Consider the following 19,804-nt stretch of genomic DNA (forward strand, 5'->3'; position numbering starts at 1 on the left):
TCCTGGTAGTAAGTTTCCTAAGGGTCGACTGTTTAATTTATCTGTACCTGAGCACGCCGCTATGCGGAGTTACGTGAAGGAGTCTTTGGAGAAGGGTCATATTCGCCCGTCATCGTCGCCATTGGGAGCGGGGTTCTTTTTTGTGGCCAAGAAGGATGGTTTGCTGAGACCTTGTATTGATTACCGCCTTCTAAATAAAATTACGGTCAAATTTCAGTACCCCTTGCCACTGCTGTCTGATTTGTTTGCTCGGATTAAGGGGGCTGTTATGAAAGGCAATTCAGTATCACAATGGACATGGAGGTCAGAGCACATACAGTGATCTGACAATAACCCAAAATAATAGAACGAGCTCTGAGACGTGGGAACTCTGCAGACCGCAATCCCTGATCCTCTCCAAACACAACTAGAGGCAGCCGTGGATTGCGCCTAACGCTACCTATGCAACTCGGCACAGCCTGAGAAACTAACTAGCCTGAAGATAGAAAAAATAAGCCTACCTTGCCTCAGAGAAATATTCCAAAGGAAAAGGCAGCCCCCCACATATAATGACTGTGAGTAAGATGAAAAGACAAACGTAGGGATGAAATAGATTCAGCAAAGTGAGGCCCGATATTCTAGACAGAACGAGGATAGGAAAGAGGTACACCCTTTGCGTCCCAGAGCTTCCAGCAAAACAAATAGACAAGCTGGACAGAAAAAATAGCAACAAATAGCAAAGAAGCACTTAGCTATGCAGAGCAGCAGGCCACAGGAATGATCCAGAGAAGCACAAGTCCAACACTGGAACATTGACAGGAAGCATGAATCAAAGCATTAGGTGGGGTTAAGTAGAGAAGCACCTAACGACCTCACCAGATCACCTGAGGGAGGAAACTCAGAAGCAGCAGTACCAGTTTCCTCCACAAACGGAAGCTCCCAGAGAGAATCAGCCGAAGTACCACTTGTGACCACAGGAGGGAGCTCTGCCACAGAATTCACAACAGGGGGCTAGTTGGTTCACCAAGATAGATCTTCGTGGTGCGTATAATCTTGTGCGTATTAAACGGGGCGATGAATGGAAAACCGCATTTAATACGCCCGAAGGCCATTTTGAGTACCTGGTTATGCCATTCGGACTTTCTAATGCTCCATCGGTGTTTCAGTCCTTTATGCATGACATCTTCCGAGAGTACCTGGATAAATTCCTGATTGTATACTTGGATGATATTTTGGTCTTCTCGGATGATTGGGAGTCTCATGTGAAGCAGGTCAGAATGGTGTTCCAGGTCCTGCGTGCTAATTCTTTGTTTGTGAAGGGGTCAAAGTGTCTCTTTGGTGTTCAGAAGATTTCATTTTTGGGGTTCATTTTTTTCTCCTTCTACTATCGAGATGGACCCTGTTAAAGTTCAGGCCATTTATGATTGGACTCAGCCAACATCTCTGAAGAGTCTGCAGAAGTTCCTGGGCTTTGCTAATTTTTATCGTCGCTTCATCGCTAATTTTTCTAGCATTGCTAAACCGTTGACTGATTTAACCAAGAAGGGTGCTGATGTGGTCAATTGGTCTTCTGCTGCTGTGGAAGCTTTTCAGGAGTTGAAGCGTCGTTTTTCTTCTGCCCCTGTGTTGTGCCAACCAGATGTTTCGCTTCCGTTCCAGGTCGAGGTTGATGCTTCTGAGATTGGAGCAGGGGCTGTTTTGTCACAGAGAAGTTCTGATTGCTCGGTGATGAAACCATGTGCCTTCTTTTCCAGGAAATTTTCGCCTGCTGAGCGAAATTATGATGTTGGCAATCGAGAGTTGCTAGCCATGAAGTGGGCATTCGAGGAGTGGCGTCATTGGCTTGAAGGAGCTAAGCATCGCGTGGTGGTCTTGACTGATCACAAAAACTTGACTTATCTCGAGTCTGCCAAACGGTTGAATCCTAGACAGGCTTGTTGGTCGCTGTTTTTCTCCCGTTTTGACTTTGTGGTTTCGTACCTTCCGGGCTCTAAAAATGTGAAGGCGGATGCCCTGTCTAGGAGTTTTGTGCCCGATTCTCCGGGTTTGCCTGAGCCGGCGGGTATTCTCAAAGAGGGGGTAATTTTGTCTGCCATCTCCCCTGATTTGCGGCGGGTGCTGCAAAAATTTCAGGCTAATAGACCTGACCGTTGCCCAGCGGAGAAACTGTTTGTCCCTGATAGGTGGACGAATAAAGTTATCTCTGAGGTTCATTGTTCGGTGTTGGCTGGTCATCCTGGAATCTTTGGTACCAGAGATTTGGTGGCTAGATCCTTTTGGTGGCCGTCTCTGTCGCGGGATGTGCGTTCTTTTGTGCAGTCCTGTGGGATTTGTGCTCGGGCTAAGCCCTGCTGTTCTCGTGCCAGTGGGTTGCTTTTGCCCTTGCCAGTCCCGAAGAGGCCTTGGACACATATCTCTATGGATTTTATTTCGGATCTCCCCGTCTCTCAAAGAATGTCGGTCATTTGGGTGGTTTGTGATCGCTTCTCTAAGATGGTCCATTTGGTGCCCTTGTCTAAATTGCCTTCCTCCTCTGATTTGGTGCCGTTGTTTTTCCAGCATGTGGTTCGTTTACATGGCATTCCAGAGAACATCGTTTCTGACAGAGGTTCCCAGTTTGTTTCGAGGTTTTGGCGAGCCTTTTGTGCTAGGATGGGCATTGATTTGTCTTTTTCCTCAGCTTTCCATCCTCAGACAAATGGCCAGACTGAACGAACCAATCAGACCTTGGAAACATATCTGAGATGTTTTGTTTCTGCTGATCAGGATGATTGGGTGTCCTTTTTGCCTTTGGCTGAGTTCGCCCTTAATAATCGGGCCAGCTCGGCTACTTTGGTTTCGCCGTTTTTCTGCAATTCTGGGTTCCACCCTCGTTTCTCTTCAGGGCAGGTTGAGTCTTCGGACTGTCCTGGTGTGGATACTGTGGTGGGTAGGTTGCAGCAGATTTGGACTCATGTAGTGGACAATCTGACTTTGTCCCAGGAGAAGGCTCAATGTTTCGCTAACCGCAGGCGCTGTGTGGGTCCCCGACTTCGTGTTGGGGATTTGGTTTGGTTGTCATCTCGTTATATTCCTATAAAGGTTTCCTCTCCTAAATTTAAGCCTCGTTTCATTGGTCCATATAGGATTTCTGAGGTTCTTAAACCTGTGTCTTTTCGTTTGACTCTTCCAGCTTCTTTTTCCATCCATAATGTGTTCCATAGGTCATTGTTGCGGAGATACGTGGCACCTGTGGTTCCATCTGTTGATCCTCCTGCTCCGGTTTTGGTTGAAGGGGAATTGGAGTATATAGTGGAGAAGATTTTGGATTCTCGTGTTTCGAGACGGAAACTCCAGTATCTGGTTAAGTGGAAAGGTTATGGTCAGGAAGATAATTCCTGGGTCTTTGCCTCTGATGTCCATGCTGCCGATCTGGTTCGTGCCTTTCATGTGGCTCATCCTGGTCAGCCTGGGGGCTCTGGTGAGGGTTCGGTGACCCCTCCTCAAGGGGGGGGGGGTACTGTTGTGAATTCTGTGGCTAAGCTCCCTCCTGTGGTCGAGAGTGGTACTTCGGCTGGTTCTGTCTATGAGCTTCCTTTGGTGGATGAGAGTGGTACTGCGGCTTCTGAGTTTCCTTCCTCAGGTGATGAGGTTAAGTCGTTAGGTGCTGCTCTATTTAACTCCACCTGGTGCTTTGGCCTCCAGTCAATGTTCTAGTATTGGTCTTGCTTCCTCCTGGATCGTTCCTGTGGCCTGTCTATCCTGCATAAGCTAAGTTTTGCTTGTGTTATTTTTGTTTGCTATTTTTTCTGTCCAGCTTGCTATAATGGTTTTTCTTGCTTGCTGGAAGCTCTGAGACGCAGAGGGAGCACCTCCGTACCGTTAGTCCGTGCGGAGGGTCTTTTTGCCCCTCTGCGTGGTTGTTTGTAGGTTTTTGTGTTGACCGCAAAGCTATCTTTCCTATCCTCGGTCTATTCAGTAAGTCGGGCCTCACTTTGCTAAATCTATTTCATCTCTGTGTTTGTATTTTCATCTTACAGTCATTATATGTGGGGGGCTGCCTTTTCCTTTGGGGAATTTCTCTGAGGCAAGGTAGGCTTATTTTTCTATCTTCAGGGCTAGTTAGTTTCTCAGGCTGTGCCGAGTTGCATAGGGAGCGTTAGGCGCAATCCACGGCTACCTCTAGTGTGGTGTGTTAGGATTAGGGATTGCGGTCAGCAGAGTTCCCAAGTCTCAGAGTTCGTCCTTTGTTTTTGGTAATTGTCAGGTCACTTTGTGTGCTCTGAACTTCAATGTCCATTGTGGTTCTGAATTACCTGTTCATAACAGCCACCATCATTTCCTCCTGCCGCATTACCCCTATAATTGCCCTCTCCATCAACCCAATCATTGCCTTCGGCCCCATCACCTCCATCATAGCCCTCTCCTCCACCTACACACACAGCACCATTCACCTCTCTGCACACACACATACCTCACCTTTGCTCGCACGGTATCCTGAAGCCGCACTATCGCCGGCAGCTTCCTGTCTCGCACAGCCGCGGCGCTGAATGATGGTGTCATTCAGCCGCTGCTGTGTGACAGGAAGTGCGGGCAGGAAGCAGGATGGATCCATTCCCTGCAATCCCATAATTGCAATCTGGCCAGGGCCCCCCCGGAGCAGGATAAACTGGCCAGTTTGCCCTCATTATTAGCCATTACTAGGGCCGGTTTTAGGCAAAGTGGGGCCCTAGGCAAAGTTTAAAATGGGGCCTCAAATGCTAACATATTGCACATCACACAGAAGCATTTTGGTTGTATTTACATTCCCTGAGTTCAGGCCGCTAAAGTGAGTGTAATCGACAATATTGAAATCGTTCAACGCTTGTTTCCCAGCCTCTTTCCACCGTTTGAGAAAGAATGATGGGAACAGAATGATCACTGATAGATCACTAACACATCACCATACAGTATCATGTTACCAGCAGCACATCTACAGTTTACAGCAGCGATGTTCTGCTGAGAACAATGATTTCTGTTCTGGCATAAACAATCCAATCACTCGATGCATAGGCAGTATTTTACTTGTTTAGTATAATACACCTCATAGTCCTCAATATATTATAATGTGCACACCGCATAGTCCTCCATATAATATAATGTGCCCTATAGTCCACCGTATAGTATAATACACTCCCCATAGTCCTCCATATATTAAAATACACTGCTCAGTCCTCCACATAATATAATACACTCCTAGTGCTCCATATAGTATAATGCACTGCCATAGTCATCCATGTAGTACAATTCACTTCCCATAGTATAATGCACCCCATAGTTCTTCATATAGTATAATGTATTCCCCATAGTCCTTGATACAGTATAATGCAGCCACCCCACAGAGTATGATGTAACCCCCATAGAATAAAATGCAGCCCCCCTCATATAGTATAATGTAGCCCCCTCATAGAGTATGATGCAATCACCCCTCATAGAGTATAAATATAATACAGCCCCCCATAGAATATAATACAGCCCACCTCCCCATAGAATATAATGTAGCCCCATCAAAGAGTATGATGCAATCCTCCCTCATAATATCTAATACAGCCCCCCATAGAATATAATGTAGCCCCCCATAGAATATAATACAGCCCACCTCCCCATAGTATATAATGTAGCCACCATAGAATATAATGCAGCCCCCCATAGTATATAACACAGCCTTCCCCATAGAATATAATGCACCCCCCATAGTATATTACATAGCCTCCCCCATAGAATATAACATATAATGTACCCCCCATAGTATACTGCACTGCCCGCATAGTATACAGCGCAGCCTCATAGTATACAGCACTGCCCGCATAGTATACAGCGCAGACTCATGGTATACAGGGCAAACTCATGGTGTACAGGGCAGCCTCATGGTATGCACACGGCCTCATGGTATATACAGCACACAACCTCATGGTATACAGCACACAGCCTCATGGTATACAGCGCAGCCTCATAGTATACAGCGCAGCCTCATGGTATACAGCACACAGCCTCATGGTATACAGCACTGCCTCATAGTATACAGCACAGCCTTATAGTATACAGCGCACTGCCTCATGGTATACAGCACCCAGCCTCATGGTATACAGCACCCAGCCTCATGGTATACAGTACCCAGCCTCATGGTATACAGCACACAGCCTCATGGTTTAAAGCACACAGCCTCCTGGTATACAGCACACAGCCTCATAGTATACAGCACACAGCCTCATAGTATACAGTGCAGACTCATGGTATACAGCGCTGACTCATGGTGTACAGCGCAGCCTCATGGTATACAGCACACAGCCTCATTTTATACAGCACACAGCCTCATGGTATACAGTACACAGCCTCTTGGTATACAGCGCAGCCTCATGGTATACAGCACACAGCCTCATGGAATACAGCACACAGCCTCATGGTATACAGCACAGCCTCATGGTATACAGCACACAGCCTCATGGTATACAGCACTGCCTCATAGTATACCGCCCACAGCCTCATAGCATACAGCACCCAGCCTCATGGTATACAGTACCCAGCCTCATGGTTTAAAGCACACAGCCTCATGGTTTAAAGTACACAGCCTCATGGTATACAGCACACAGCTTCATAGTATACAGCACACAGCCTCATGGTATACAGCGCAGACTCATGGTATACAGCGCAGACTCATGGTGTACAGTGCAGCCTCATGGTATACAGCACACAGCCTCATGGTATACACCACACAGTCTCATAGTATACAGCGCAGCCTCATGGTATACAGCACACAGCCTCATGGTATACAGCACACAGCCTCATGGTATACAGCACACAGCCTCATGGTATACAGCACACAGCCTCATGTTATGCAGCACACAGCCTCATGGTTTAAAGCACACAGCCTCATGGTTTAAAGTACACAGCCTCATGGTATACAGCACACAGCCTCATAGTATACAGCACACAGCCTCATGGTATACAGCGCAGACTCATGGTATACAGCGCAGACTCATGGTGTACAGTGCAGCCTCATGGTATACAGCACACAGCCTCATGGTATACACCACACAGTCTCATAGTATACAGCGCAGCCTCATGGTATACAGCACACAGCCTCATGGTATACAGCACACAGCCTCATGGTATACAGCACACAGCCTCATGGTATACAGCACACAGCCTCATGGTATACAGCACACAGCATCATGGTATACAGCACTGCCTCATAGTATACAGCGCAGCCTTATAGTATACAGCGCAGCTTTATAGTATACAGCGCACAGCTTCGTGGTATACAGCACCCAGCCTCATGGTATACAGCACACAGCCTCATGGTATAAAGCACACAGCCTCATGGTATACAGCACTCAGCCTCATAGTATACAGCACACAGCCTCATAGTATACAGCGCAGCCTCACAGTATACAGCGCAGCCTCACAGTATACAGCGCAGCCTCATGGTATACAGCGCAGCCTCATGGTATACAGCACAGCGTCATGGTTTACAGCACACAGCCTCATGGTATATAGCACACAGCCTCATGGTGTACAGCACACAGCCTCATGGTACACAGCACACAGCCTCGCGGTATACAGCACTGCCTCATGGTATACAGTGCAGCTCCCCCCCAGAATGGCCCCACAGTCCAGTACTCAGTTATAGTTTAAATAAAAAAACACTCCTCACCTCTCCTCGTGCCCGCTCTGCTTCCAGTTCCTGCTCCTGTCGGCACACAGTGAGTGCGCGGCAGTGTCTGTCAGATGCAGAGCGGGGAATGATGAGAGAGGGAGTGTCAGGTGACGCTCTCTCCTCCATCATTGCTTTGAACTATGCCGGCAGACACCGGTATAGTTCAATGCGGTGGGGGAGTTGGCGCTGGCGGCAGGCGGTCCACCCTGCCTCACAGGGGCCCCATAGCGGCTGTGTGTTGTGCAGCTAGCTGGGGGATCGGGGGGCCTTAGACAGCTGCCTGCCCCTAACGCCGATCCTGCCTGCAGGGGCCCCCTGGAGCCTCCGGGCCCCGGTGCAGCCGCACAGGTTGAACAGACAGTATGTCCGCCCATGGGTGGTTAATCTTCCTTGCCTCGTTATGGCTATTTCAGTCCGCTGTTACCTGCAAGCAGTGTCAGTTATAGTTCCTGTCTCTGGCTTGAGCAGCTGACCCCGTTATACCCTGATTTATCCTTTGCCCGTTTACCTAGGTCCCGTTCATGTGTTCCCCGTTCATGTGTTCCAGGCTTTGGTCGCAGGGTGGATTTTTGGCATGTTGTCAGAGCTCAAGTTGCAGTGCAAGTGAAGGCTGGGTTCCTTTTTATACACACACACTAAGTAACGGATCATTTATTGACCACAGGTGAGGATGTAAACTAGGATTGGGTGCATTATACGACCAGGCGACAAAACTTTTGTCTTGCCAAAATCTGACCATTCTGTATCCGTTAACTGATCAATATTTCTGCATTTATTTTTCTTAACCTAAACCATATTTAGGAGGGTTTCAGCGTTCAAAAGAATTTATACAACCAATGGATGAATTTAACGTGTTATAAGCTTTTATTTACATATCATGGATAAGCGACATAACTTCTGTCAGGGAGTGTAGTATCAATGTATCCGGTGATTGAACTGAAAGTCATAACTGGTAATATGTTTATCTACAGAGAGATAAATCTAAAAAAAAGTAATTTCTAAAAGTTTAAAAAGAGAATGGCTTTGGCAAAAAAAAAAAAAAAAATTCTTGCAGATGAGACAGGGAAGAAGTCCAGGAGCAGAAGAGTGAAGATGTGCTAAGAATCGTGGAAGCAGGAATACTAAATACAATTTGAGTTTGGGCTAAGGAAAAGTTGAATTCTGTCAGAATGTACTCAATGGTAATGAAAAAGTTATCCATTCCAACCATTTTTCTTTTTAAAGATTACTTATCTATGTCCAGTTAGCTATCGATGTGAATGGTTAATAATGCAGAACCAGGAAACCAGATCTGATGACAGCTTCTTTTGAGATACTAACTTTTTGGATTTCACTTAGACATGGGGTGAAACTGAAGAACCAAAAAATTTAAGGAACGAAATCCAAAGCTCTTTTCCTCCACGAATCCCATCAAAGCAACGTGTTTATCTGTTCTGTCTCCTCAAATGTGGATCTGTAATTAGTTTCAATAAACTTTTAAATTCATTGTAAGATGAATTCTAGATGATAATGAAAAATTCAGTCTCATTGTCAGATCTCAAAGTTTAGTTAATTAAGTGACCAATAAGTGTCTAAAATTAGTATAACAATTTTACCAACCATTAGAGAAGTCACAGGAGAATATTCCGAGTAAGGTCAACATTACAAAAGAAGCACCAGCGTCCTTATATCTCATGGAGAAAGTGAAAAAGCATAAATTCAGACCTGTCACAATGATGTACAATAACAAATGATATTGTGGTACTGTGTTAGCCAGAAAAATCGATGTGAATACTTTTCTGCTCAGTGATGACAAACCAATTCTCGGAGTTATACCTTTATTGGCTAACCAGAAAATGATATATGTTTGCAAGCTTTCAGAGCACAGAGGCTCCTTCTCCAGGCCAAATTTGTAATCTATGTGCTCTGAAAGCTTGCAAACATATTATTTTCTAGTTAGCCAATAAAGGTATCACTACGAGAATACTTTTGTCATTATTGGGCAAGACCTGGCAAAATGAAAGAGAAGGATGGCTGTAACAAGCAAAGGATCATAAAACAGTATTTATTTTTAATCCTCCAATGCATCACATTCTTAAAAAGGTGATACCATGTTGACTCTATTCTCTGCATTTAGCTTATTCAGACTGCTTAGTACAAAATATATTAATAAATGAGAATTTGTATTCATTTACTTATTCAAGTAATGCAACTGCTTCCATTATATCTCTCTCTCTCTCTCTCTCTCTCTCTCTATATATATATATATAGATAGATATATATATATATATATCTATATATATATATATATATATCTATATATATAAATATATATTTATTAATATAGTACAGGCCAAAAGTTTGGACGCACCTTCTCATTTAAAGATTTTTCTGTATTTTCATGACTATGAAAATTGTACATTCACACTGAAGGCATCAAAACTATGAATTAACACATGTGAAATTATATACTTAACAAAAAAGTGTGAAACAACTGAAATTATGTCTTATATTCTAGGTTGTTCAAAGTAGCCACCTTTTGCTTTGATGACTTCTTTGCACACTCTTGGCATTCTCTTGATGAGCTTCAAGAGTTAGTCGCCAGGAACGGTTTTCACTTCACAGGCATGCCCTGTCAGGTTTAATAAATGGCATTTCTTGCCTTTTAAATGGGGTTGGGATCATCAGTTGTGTTGTGCAGAAGTCTGGTGGATACACAGCTGATAGTCCTACTGAATAGACTGTTAGAGTTTGTATTGTGGCAAGAAAAAAGCAGCTAAGTAAAAAAAAACGAGTAGCTATCATCACTTTAAGAAATGAAAGTCAGTCAGTCCGAAAAATTGAGAAAACTTTGATGGTTTTTGCCACTGCACTTGGGGACACTTTCAAAGAAACTGGCTCACAGAGGACCGCCCCAGGAAAGGAAGACCAAGAGTCACCTCTGCTTCTGAGGATAAGTTTATCTGAGTCACCAGCCTCAGAAATTGCAGATTAACAGCAGCTCAGATTAGAGACAGGGTCAATGCCACACAGCGTTCTAGCAGCAGACACTTCTCTACAACAACTGTTAAGAGGAGATTTTGTGCAGCAGGCCTTCATGGTAAAATAGGAGCTAGGAAACCACTGCTAATGACAGGCAACATGCATAAGAGACTTGTTTGGGCTAAAGAACACAAGGAATGGACATTAGACCAGTGGAAATCTGTGCTTTGGTCTGATGAGTCCAAATTTGAGATTTTTTATTTCAACCAAACGTGTCTTTGTGCGATGCAGAAAAGGTGAACGGATGGACTCTACATGCCTGGTTCCCACTGAGAAGCATGGAGGAGGAGGTGTGATGGTGTGGGGGTGCTTTGCTGGTGACACTGTTGGGGATTTATTCAAAATTAAAGGCATACTGAACCAGCATGGCTACCACAGCATCTTGCAGCGGCATGCTATTCCATCCGGTTTGCGTTTAGTTGGACCATCATTTATTTTTCAACAGGACAATGACTCAAAACACACCTCCAGGCTGTGTAAGGGCTATTTGACCAAGAAGGAGAGTGATGGGGTGCTACGCCAGATGACCTGGCCTCCACAGTCACCAGACCTGAACCCAATCGAGATGGTTTGGGGTGAGCTGGACCGCAGAGTGAAGGCAAAAGGGCCAACAAGTGCTAAGCATCTCTGGGAACTCCTTCAAGATTGTTGGAAGACCATTCCTGGTGACTACCTCTTGAAGCTCATCAAGAGAATGCCAAGAGTGTGCAAAGCAGTCATCAAAGCAAAAGGTGGCTAGTTTGAAGTACCTAGACTATAAGACATATTTTCAGTTGTTTCACACATTTTTGTTAAGTATATAATTCCACATGTGTTAATTCATAGTTTTGATGCCTTCAGTGTGAATGTACAATTTTCATAGTCCTGAAAATACAGAAAAATCTTTAAATGAGAAGGTGTGTCCAAACTTTTGGTCTGTATTATATATATAGATAGGTAGATAGATATTAGATTTAGATATTTGCTTGGATTCATAATTTAGGTGAAGGCAGTATGTAGTACTATCATGAGTACTTACATTATATTTCTTTCCAACAGGTCTTTGAAAAGGTCTTCATGGGTTTGGAAGACACCGTAACTTTCTAAAGTCAGCTGAACTGAAGGATGGTTGATATGTCAAGAAGATAAACATAAAAGAGGACAAAAATGAACAACCGCCTATTTCTAATAGCAGAGTTAGCATGAAATGAAACATCAGAATATTAATATATCTACTACACAGATGGAGTTAAACCAAAATGAACATATTACAGTGATGTTGTGTGAAGAAAAAAGCCAATTAGATGTTGGCCATCATGAAAACTTAAATTATAAAAATAACATTTCATGTCAGGATGGTAATAAGGTCTTACTAGATGAAGAAAATCTTGCAGATGCTAAAATAAATTCAGCCCCACACCATACACAACAACATCCATCTCATGTTAAAGAAGAACTAGTCTCACATGATTTACAAAGCCTTAAACAACTCAGAATTTATACATTCCCAAAGTGTATCCACTGGTCAGCTACTCATATTAAGGAGGAACCAGTTTTTCAGAACAGAAAAAACATTATAGACCTTAACACTTCTGCACCTTTACATGATATAAAACAACATCTATCTTCTAATGCTAAAGAAGAGCCAGTCTTGTATAAAGTAGGAAACCTCACAAATCCAAACATTCAGATAACTACAGATAATACACAATATTCCTCTGCTTGTATTAAGGGGGAATCTACCTTACATGATGGACGAAGCCTAACAGATCCAAGCATGTGTATAACCACAGATACAACACAACAGTATCCAGTTACTTTTATTAAAGAAGAACCATCATTGTGTAGATCAAATATATTTGATTCGAAAATGTGTACTCTCACAGATCACACACAAGATCCATCTACTGAAATAAAGCAGGAAAAAGTGTCATATAATGAAGAAAATCTAAAAGATACAATCGGTAATACATCAATATTTCTTACAGAACTGTGCACATCTGTTCAAATCAAGGAGGAACAATCTTCTTTTAAAGATAAAAGCCTTATGGATGCTCCTGTTCATAAACATCTAGACTATATTAAAGAACAAATGAACTTCGATGATGAAGGGAAATTTGCAGGCGACACTATTAATTCTTTTACAATTACAGGGGAGTATATCGAAGGGATTGATCAAAATGAAGAGAAAAAGAAGGCACAAGAAATTAAATCTGCTTCTTTAACCCCCAATACATCAAAGAACACCTATACCTGCCCTGTATGTAAGAGAGGTTTTAATAACCATAGCAACCTTGTGAGACATCAGGAGACACACAAAGGAAAGAAAATGACTTGTAAAGAGTGTGGGGCTGACTTTTGTAATAAAACTGATCTCTCTGTACATGTACGGACACACAAAATCAGCAGAAGTTTATACTGCTCTGAATGTGATAAGATATTTACTAGCAACTCTCATCTTATCATCCATGAGAGAATTCACACAGGAGAGAAGCCATTTGCTTGTTCAGAATGTGGGAAACGTTTTTCTAACAAGTCCAATCTTGCCTCACACATGAAGATCCATGGGGGATCAAAACAATTCTGTTGCACAGTTTGTGAAAAATCGTATGCACGGAAAGACAATCTTGTCAGCCATCAACGAATTCATGAAATGGAGGAGATATTCACGTGTTCTAAATGTGGACGCAGCTTTCTTGATGAATACAAGTTTATCCGACATCAGAAATTCCACACATTGGACAGACCCTTCTCTTGCAGCCATTGCGAGAAGCGTTTTACTCACAAGGCGCTGCTACTTCGGCACGAGCGGACGCATATAGATATGAAGCAGTTTACGTGTTCAGAATGTGGAAAGTGTTTCCTAAAACAAACCGAGCTGATGAAGCATCATACCCAACAACATCTATCTCATGTTACAGAAGAACTAGTCTCAGATGATGTACAAAGCCTTAAAGAACGCCAAATTTATACATTCCCAAAGTGTATCCACTTGTCAGCTGCCCATATTAAGGAGGAACCAGTTTTTCAGAACAGAAAAAACATTATAGACCTGAACACTTCTACACCTTTACATGATATAAAACAACATCCATCTTCTAATATTAAAGAAGAGCCAGTCTTGGATGAAGGAGTAAACCTCACAAATCCAAACATTCAGATAACTACAGATAATACACAATATTCCTCTGCTTTTATTAAGGGGGAATCTACCTTACATGATGGACGAAGCCTAACAGATCCAAGCATGTGTATAACCACAGATACAACACAACAATATCCAGTTACTTTTATTAAAGAAGAACCATCACTGTGTGGATCAAATATATTAGATCCAAAAATGTGTGCTCCCACAGATCACACACAAGATCCATCTACTGAAATAAAGCAGGAAAAAGTGTCATATAATGAAGAAAATCTAAAAGATACAATCGGTAATACACCAATATTTCGTGCAGGACAGTGCCCATCTGTTCAAATCAAGGAGGAACCATCTTCTTTTGAAGATGAAAACCTTATGGATGCTCCTGTTCATAAACGTGTAGATCATATAAAAGAACAAATGAACTTCGATGATGAAGGGAAATTTGCAGGCAAAAGTATTAATTCTTTTACAATTACAGGGGAGTATATCGAAGGGATTGATCAAACTGAAGAGAAAAAGAAGGCTAAAGAAATTAAATCTGCTTCTTTATCTCCTGATACATCAAAGTTCACATATACCTGCCCTGTATGTAAGAGAGGTTTTAATAACCATGGCAACCTTGTGAGACATCGGGAGACACACAAAGGAAAGAAAATGACTTGTAGAGAGTGTGGGGCTGACTTTTGTAATAAAACTGATCTCTCTGCACATGTACGGACACACAAAACCAGCAGAAGTTTATACTGCACTGAATGTGATAAGATATTTGCTAGCAACTCTCATCTTATCATCCATGAGAGAATTCACACAGGTGAGAAGCCATTTGCTTGTTCAGAATGTGGGAAACGTTTTTCTAACAAGTCCAATCTTGCGGAACACATGAGGGTCCACAGGGGATCAAAACAATTCTGTTGCACAGTTTGTGGAAAATCGTATGCACGGAAAGACAATCTTGTCAGCCATCAACGAATTCATGAAGTGGAGGAGACATTCACGTGTTCTAAATGCGGACGCAGCTTTGTGGATGAATACAAGTTTATCCGACATCAGAAATTCCACACATTGGTCAGACCCTTCCCTTGCAGACTTTGTGGGAAACGTTTTACTCATAAGGCGCTGCTACTTCGGCACGAGCGGATGCATATAGATATGAAACAGTTCATGTGTTCAGAGTGTGGAAAGTGTTTCCTAAAACACACCAACCTGATGAAGCATCAAAGATCTCATACTGGGAAGAAACCATTCATTTGTGTCGAATGTGGAAAGTGTTTTAGCACAGGGTCAGGTCTTATAAACCACAAAAAAATACATACTAGTGAAAAACCATTTGCCTGTCCTGAATGTGGGAATAAATTCAAGCAGAAGAACAACCTTGTTAGACACCAGAGAGTCCACACTGTTCTGAAACCTTACACATGTAATGACTGTGGAAAAGGATTTACTACCAAGTCCAACTTCAACATACATCAAAGGATTCACACTGTGAGAAGACAGCTCTCCTGCCCTGAATGTGGCAAGCATTTCCCATATAAAAGCAAACTAAAGGAACATCTGGAAAGTCATGAGAAGAGCTATGATCCTTAGACTTACAACCTTAGATGCTGTACTGTGCATAGTATGGTTATAGACATTAGATAAATACCTACAACGGTGTTCCAGCATTCAATGTTACCAGTGCGGTCTGCCTGATGCTTGTCCACATACCGCTGACGAAAACCACCCAACAGAAGTATTTTACCTCCAGGTGTCACATGTATGCTCTAGTATAATGTCCGTTTCAGCTGATATTTAGCTGAGGTCTTTACCAGACTTATTATTTCATACTATGTCTATCAGTGTACTGTGCTTATCAGTCTATAATATTGCTGTCTTAGCTCATATTAGAATGTTAGCTGGACAGAAACTATCCAAGCCAACAAGTCTTAATGAGCTCTGCACGGTAATGCATTGGTATGACATTTAGCACTGTCTTCTGGGATGACAATTCATCTTTTTTTTTTCTATAAAATACTTTTTCTTTGTCTTATTGCTAACATGGGTGAACTAAATATTGTATATGTAATTTACTGCAGCATAATAAAGAAAATTAAATTTTCTCTTTTTCCCAGCACAAATTGTTTTGGCCTACATCTATAAAAAAAAAAGAAGTCATAATATGCACCAAATCTTTAGGCTCTAATTCATCGTTTGCATTTTTTTTTAAAGAACATGACACCTGATACCTGCTGAACAATCCAGGCACAGCAAGAATCGGGCACTTTCTGTGTGATCTCAGCCAGATATGTTTGATTCTGCAGCGCTGTAGCGTTTCAGAGAAAAACCTACTTTAAAAGTTCCTGGGGACCAAGCTGCACGGAAGTCTAGTCAGGTCCCCAGAGGCTTCTCTCTTCCTGATGCCTTGGACTGACTTGTATACAAAATACTAGAAATGATGGCACCAACAAATGATTTGGGATCAACCTAACCCATACCTAGAAAAGTGTCAAAAGCAGGGGGAGAGAACAGATGTATGCAAATACATAGGGATCACCTTAAAAAATTACTTGCAGAGATAATGTGGCATTCCCTGGTTAGGAGATGAGGTGCTCAACTATGGTTCCAAACTGTTATCAAGCAAGTGAGGAACTTGGTACTCAAAACATTTCGGTCCTAATGTTGAACCTTCATCAAAACTGTAGAAAAATGTATGAAAGATAGCAGTAACAAGTGATAACAAAACATACAATGGTGTGAAAAAGTGTTTGCCCCTTCCTGAATTCCTATTCTTTTACATGTTTGTCACAATTTGTTTCAGATCACCAAACAAATTTATATATTAGACAAAGACAACAGAAATAATCACAAACTGTCGTTTTTAAATGAAGGCCTTTATTATTATAGGAAAAAGAAATCCAAACATACAGGGCCCTGTGTGAAAAAGTGATTGCCCCCTAAACCTAATAACTAGTTGGGCCACCCTTAGCAGCAACAATTGCAATGAAGTATTTGCGATAAGTGGCAATAAGTATTTTACAACTCTTTGGAGGAATTTTGGCCCATTCATCTTTGCAGAATTATAATTTAGCCACATCGAAGGGTTTCTGAGCATGAACCGCCTTTTTAAGGTCATGCCACAACATCTCAATCTTATTAAGATCAGAACTTTGACTAGGCCATTCCAAAGTGTTAATTTTGTTTTTCTTAAGCAGCTCAGAGGTGGACTTTCTGGTGTATTTTGGATCATTGTACTGCTGCATAATTCAAGTGCGCTTCAATTTGAGGTCACGAACAGATGGCCGGACATTCTCCTTCAGGATTTTTTGGTAGACAGAAGAATTCATGGTTCCATTTATCATAGCAAGTCTTCCAGGTTCTGAAGCAGCAAAACAGCCCCAGACCATCACACTAACACCACCATATTTTACTGTTAATATGATGTTCCTATTCTAAAATGTGATATTAATTATATGAGAGATGTAACGGGACATTCACCTTATAAAAAGTTCATCTTTTGTTTCGTAAGTCCACAGAGTATTCTCCCAAAAGTCTTGGGGATTATCAAGATGTATTCTGGCAAAACTGAGACGAGCCTTTATGTCGTTATTGCTCAGTAGTTGTTTTCATCTTGGAACTTTGCCAGGCAGTCCATTTGTGCCCAGTCTTTCTTATGATGGAGTCATGAACACTAGAAGCCTGCAGTTCTGTGGATGTTGTTGCAGGGTCTTTTGTGTTCCCTTGGATGAGTTGTCGTTGTGCTCTTGTGGTAATTTTGGTCGGCCACCCACTCTTGGGAAGTTTAACCACTGTTCCATGTTTTTGCCATTTGTGAATAATGGCTCTCACTGTGGTTTCCTAGAGCCCCAAAGCTTGATAAATGGCATTATAACCTTTTCCAGACTGATATATCTCAATGACTGCTTCTGATTTGTTCCAGAATGTCCTTGGATCACTGCATGATGTCTAGCTTTTAAGGAGCTTTTAGTCTACTTCACTTTGTCAGGCAGGTCTTATTTAAGTGATTTCTTGATTGGGAAAATGTGTGGCGCAGTAATTAAGCATGGTTGTGGCTAGGGAATTTTAACTCCGCTTCCCAAAGATGTGATAAACCACAATTAATTTATGCTTTAAGGGGGGAGGACAATCTCTTTATTAAACAGGACCCCTGTAGGTTTGGATTTCTTTTCCCCTTAATAATAAAGACCTTTATTTAAAAACTGCATTTTTTATTTACTTGTGTTATCTTTGTCTAATATTTAAATTTGTTTGGTGAACTGAAACATTTAAGTCTGACAAACATGCGAAAGAATGGGAAATCAGGAAGGGGGCAAACACTTTTTCACACCACTGTATATACATATCATAGAAAAATATGTCAACATAAATAGTTTTCATAGTATGGGATACAGCGAATCCATCTGTTCTTATGACGAGTCTATCGTTTCTTTTTAAATAGTATTTTTCTGTATTCTATTTAAATATCTAAAATAAGATCAGCAATTTCTAACAATCAATCATGAAAAAAGGATACAGCAGAGATTTAGAATGGAGTTCCAAAACTCTGTCACAAGGCGGCAGCCTGTCCAAGGAAAAGACATTAAAGTGTCCACTACTAGGACAACCCCTTCTTAAACTAAATTTTCAACCCTGATAACATAATAAACCTTATACTCACCTCCTGTGCAGGCGCTGTTCCAGCCGTGTTGGCACTTGCAATCCCGGGGCTGTGATTGGAATGGCACTCGGTCGTCACTTTCGCCTTCGGACAAACTGAACATAGTAACATAGTAACATAGTTAGTAAGGCCGAAAAAAGACATTTGTCCATCCAGTTCAGCCTATATTCCATCATAATAAATCCCCAGATCTACGTCCTTCTACAGAACCTAATTGTATGATACAATATTGTTCTGCTCCAGGAAGACATCCAGGCCTCTCTTGAACCCCTCGACTGAGTTCGCCATCACCACCTCCTCAGGCAAGCAATTCCAGATTCTCACTGCCCTAACAGTAAAGAATCCTCTTCTATGTTGGTGGAAAAACCTTCTCTCCTCCAGACGCAAAGAATGCCCCCTTGTGCCCGTCACCTTCCTTGGTATAAACAGATCCTCAGCGAGATATTTGTATTGTCCCCTTATATACTTATACATGGTTATTAGATCGCCCCTCAGTCGTCTTTTTTCTAGACTAAATAATCCTAATTTCGCTAATCTATCTGGGTATTGTAGTTCTCCCATCCCCTTTATTAATTTTGTTGCCCTCCTTTGTACTCTCTCTAGTTCCATTATATCCTTCCTGAGCACCGGTGCCCAAAACTGGACACATGTGCGGTCTAACTAGGGATTTGTACAGAGGCAGTATAATGCTCTCATCATGTGTATCCAGACCTCTTTTAATGCACCCCATGATCCTGTTTGCCTTGGCAGCTGCTGCCTGGCACTGGCTGCTCCAGGTAAGTTTATCATTAACTAGGATCCCCAAGTCCTTCTCCCTGTCAGATTTACCCAGTGGTTTCCCATTCAGTGTGTAATGGTGACATTGATTCCTTCTTCCCATGTGTATAACCTTACATTTATCATTGTTAAACCTCATCTGCCACCTTTCAGCCCAAGTTTCCAACTTATCCAGATCCATCTGTAGCAGAATACTATCTTCTCTTGTGTTAACTGCTTTACATAGTTTTGTATCATCTGCAAATATCGATATTTTACTGTGTAAACCTTCTACCAGATCATTAATGAATATGTTGAAGAGAACAGGTCCCAATACTGACCCCTGCGGTACCCCACTGGTCACAGCGACCCAGTTAGAGACTATACCATTTATAACCACCCTCTGCTTTCTATCACTAAGCCAGTTACTAACCCATTTACACACAATTTCCCCCAGACCAAGCATTCTCATTTTGTGTACCAACCTCTTGTGCGGCACGGTATCAAACGCTTTGGAAAAATCGAGATATACCACGTCCAATGACTCACCGTGGTCCAGCCTATAGCTTACCTCTTCATAAAAACTGATTAGATTGGT

At 42.2% G+C, this 19,804-nt stretch overlaps 1 protein-coding gene across 2 annotated transcripts in view; it reads left to right on the plus strand.

Annotated features, from left to right (window-relative positions):
• LOC138665351 (zinc finger protein 585A-like) overlaps positions 1-15,902 on the plus strand; it is a 91,769-nt gene extending 75,867 nt beyond the window's left edge. For both annotated transcript variants that reach the window (XM_069752750.1, XM_069752749.1), the window contains one exon: positions 11,714-15,902. In XM_069752750.1, the coding sequence (XP_069608851.1) occupies positions 11,862-15,383 (3,522 nt within the window). In that variant the 5' untranslated portion in view covers positions 11,714-11,861 and the 3' untranslated portion in view covers positions 15,384-15,902. The remainder of the gene's footprint in view (positions 1-11,713) is intronic.
• The last annotated feature ends 3,902 nt before the right edge of the window (positions 15,903-19,804 follow it).

Source organism: Ranitomeya imitator, chromosome 2 (genome assembly GCF_032444005.1).
Source record: "Ranitomeya imitator isolate aRanImi1 chromosome 2, aRanImi1.pri, whole genome shotgun sequence".
Classification (NCBI taxonomy): domain Eukaryota; kingdom Metazoa; phylum Chordata; class Amphibia; order Anura; family Dendrobatidae; genus Ranitomeya; species Ranitomeya imitator.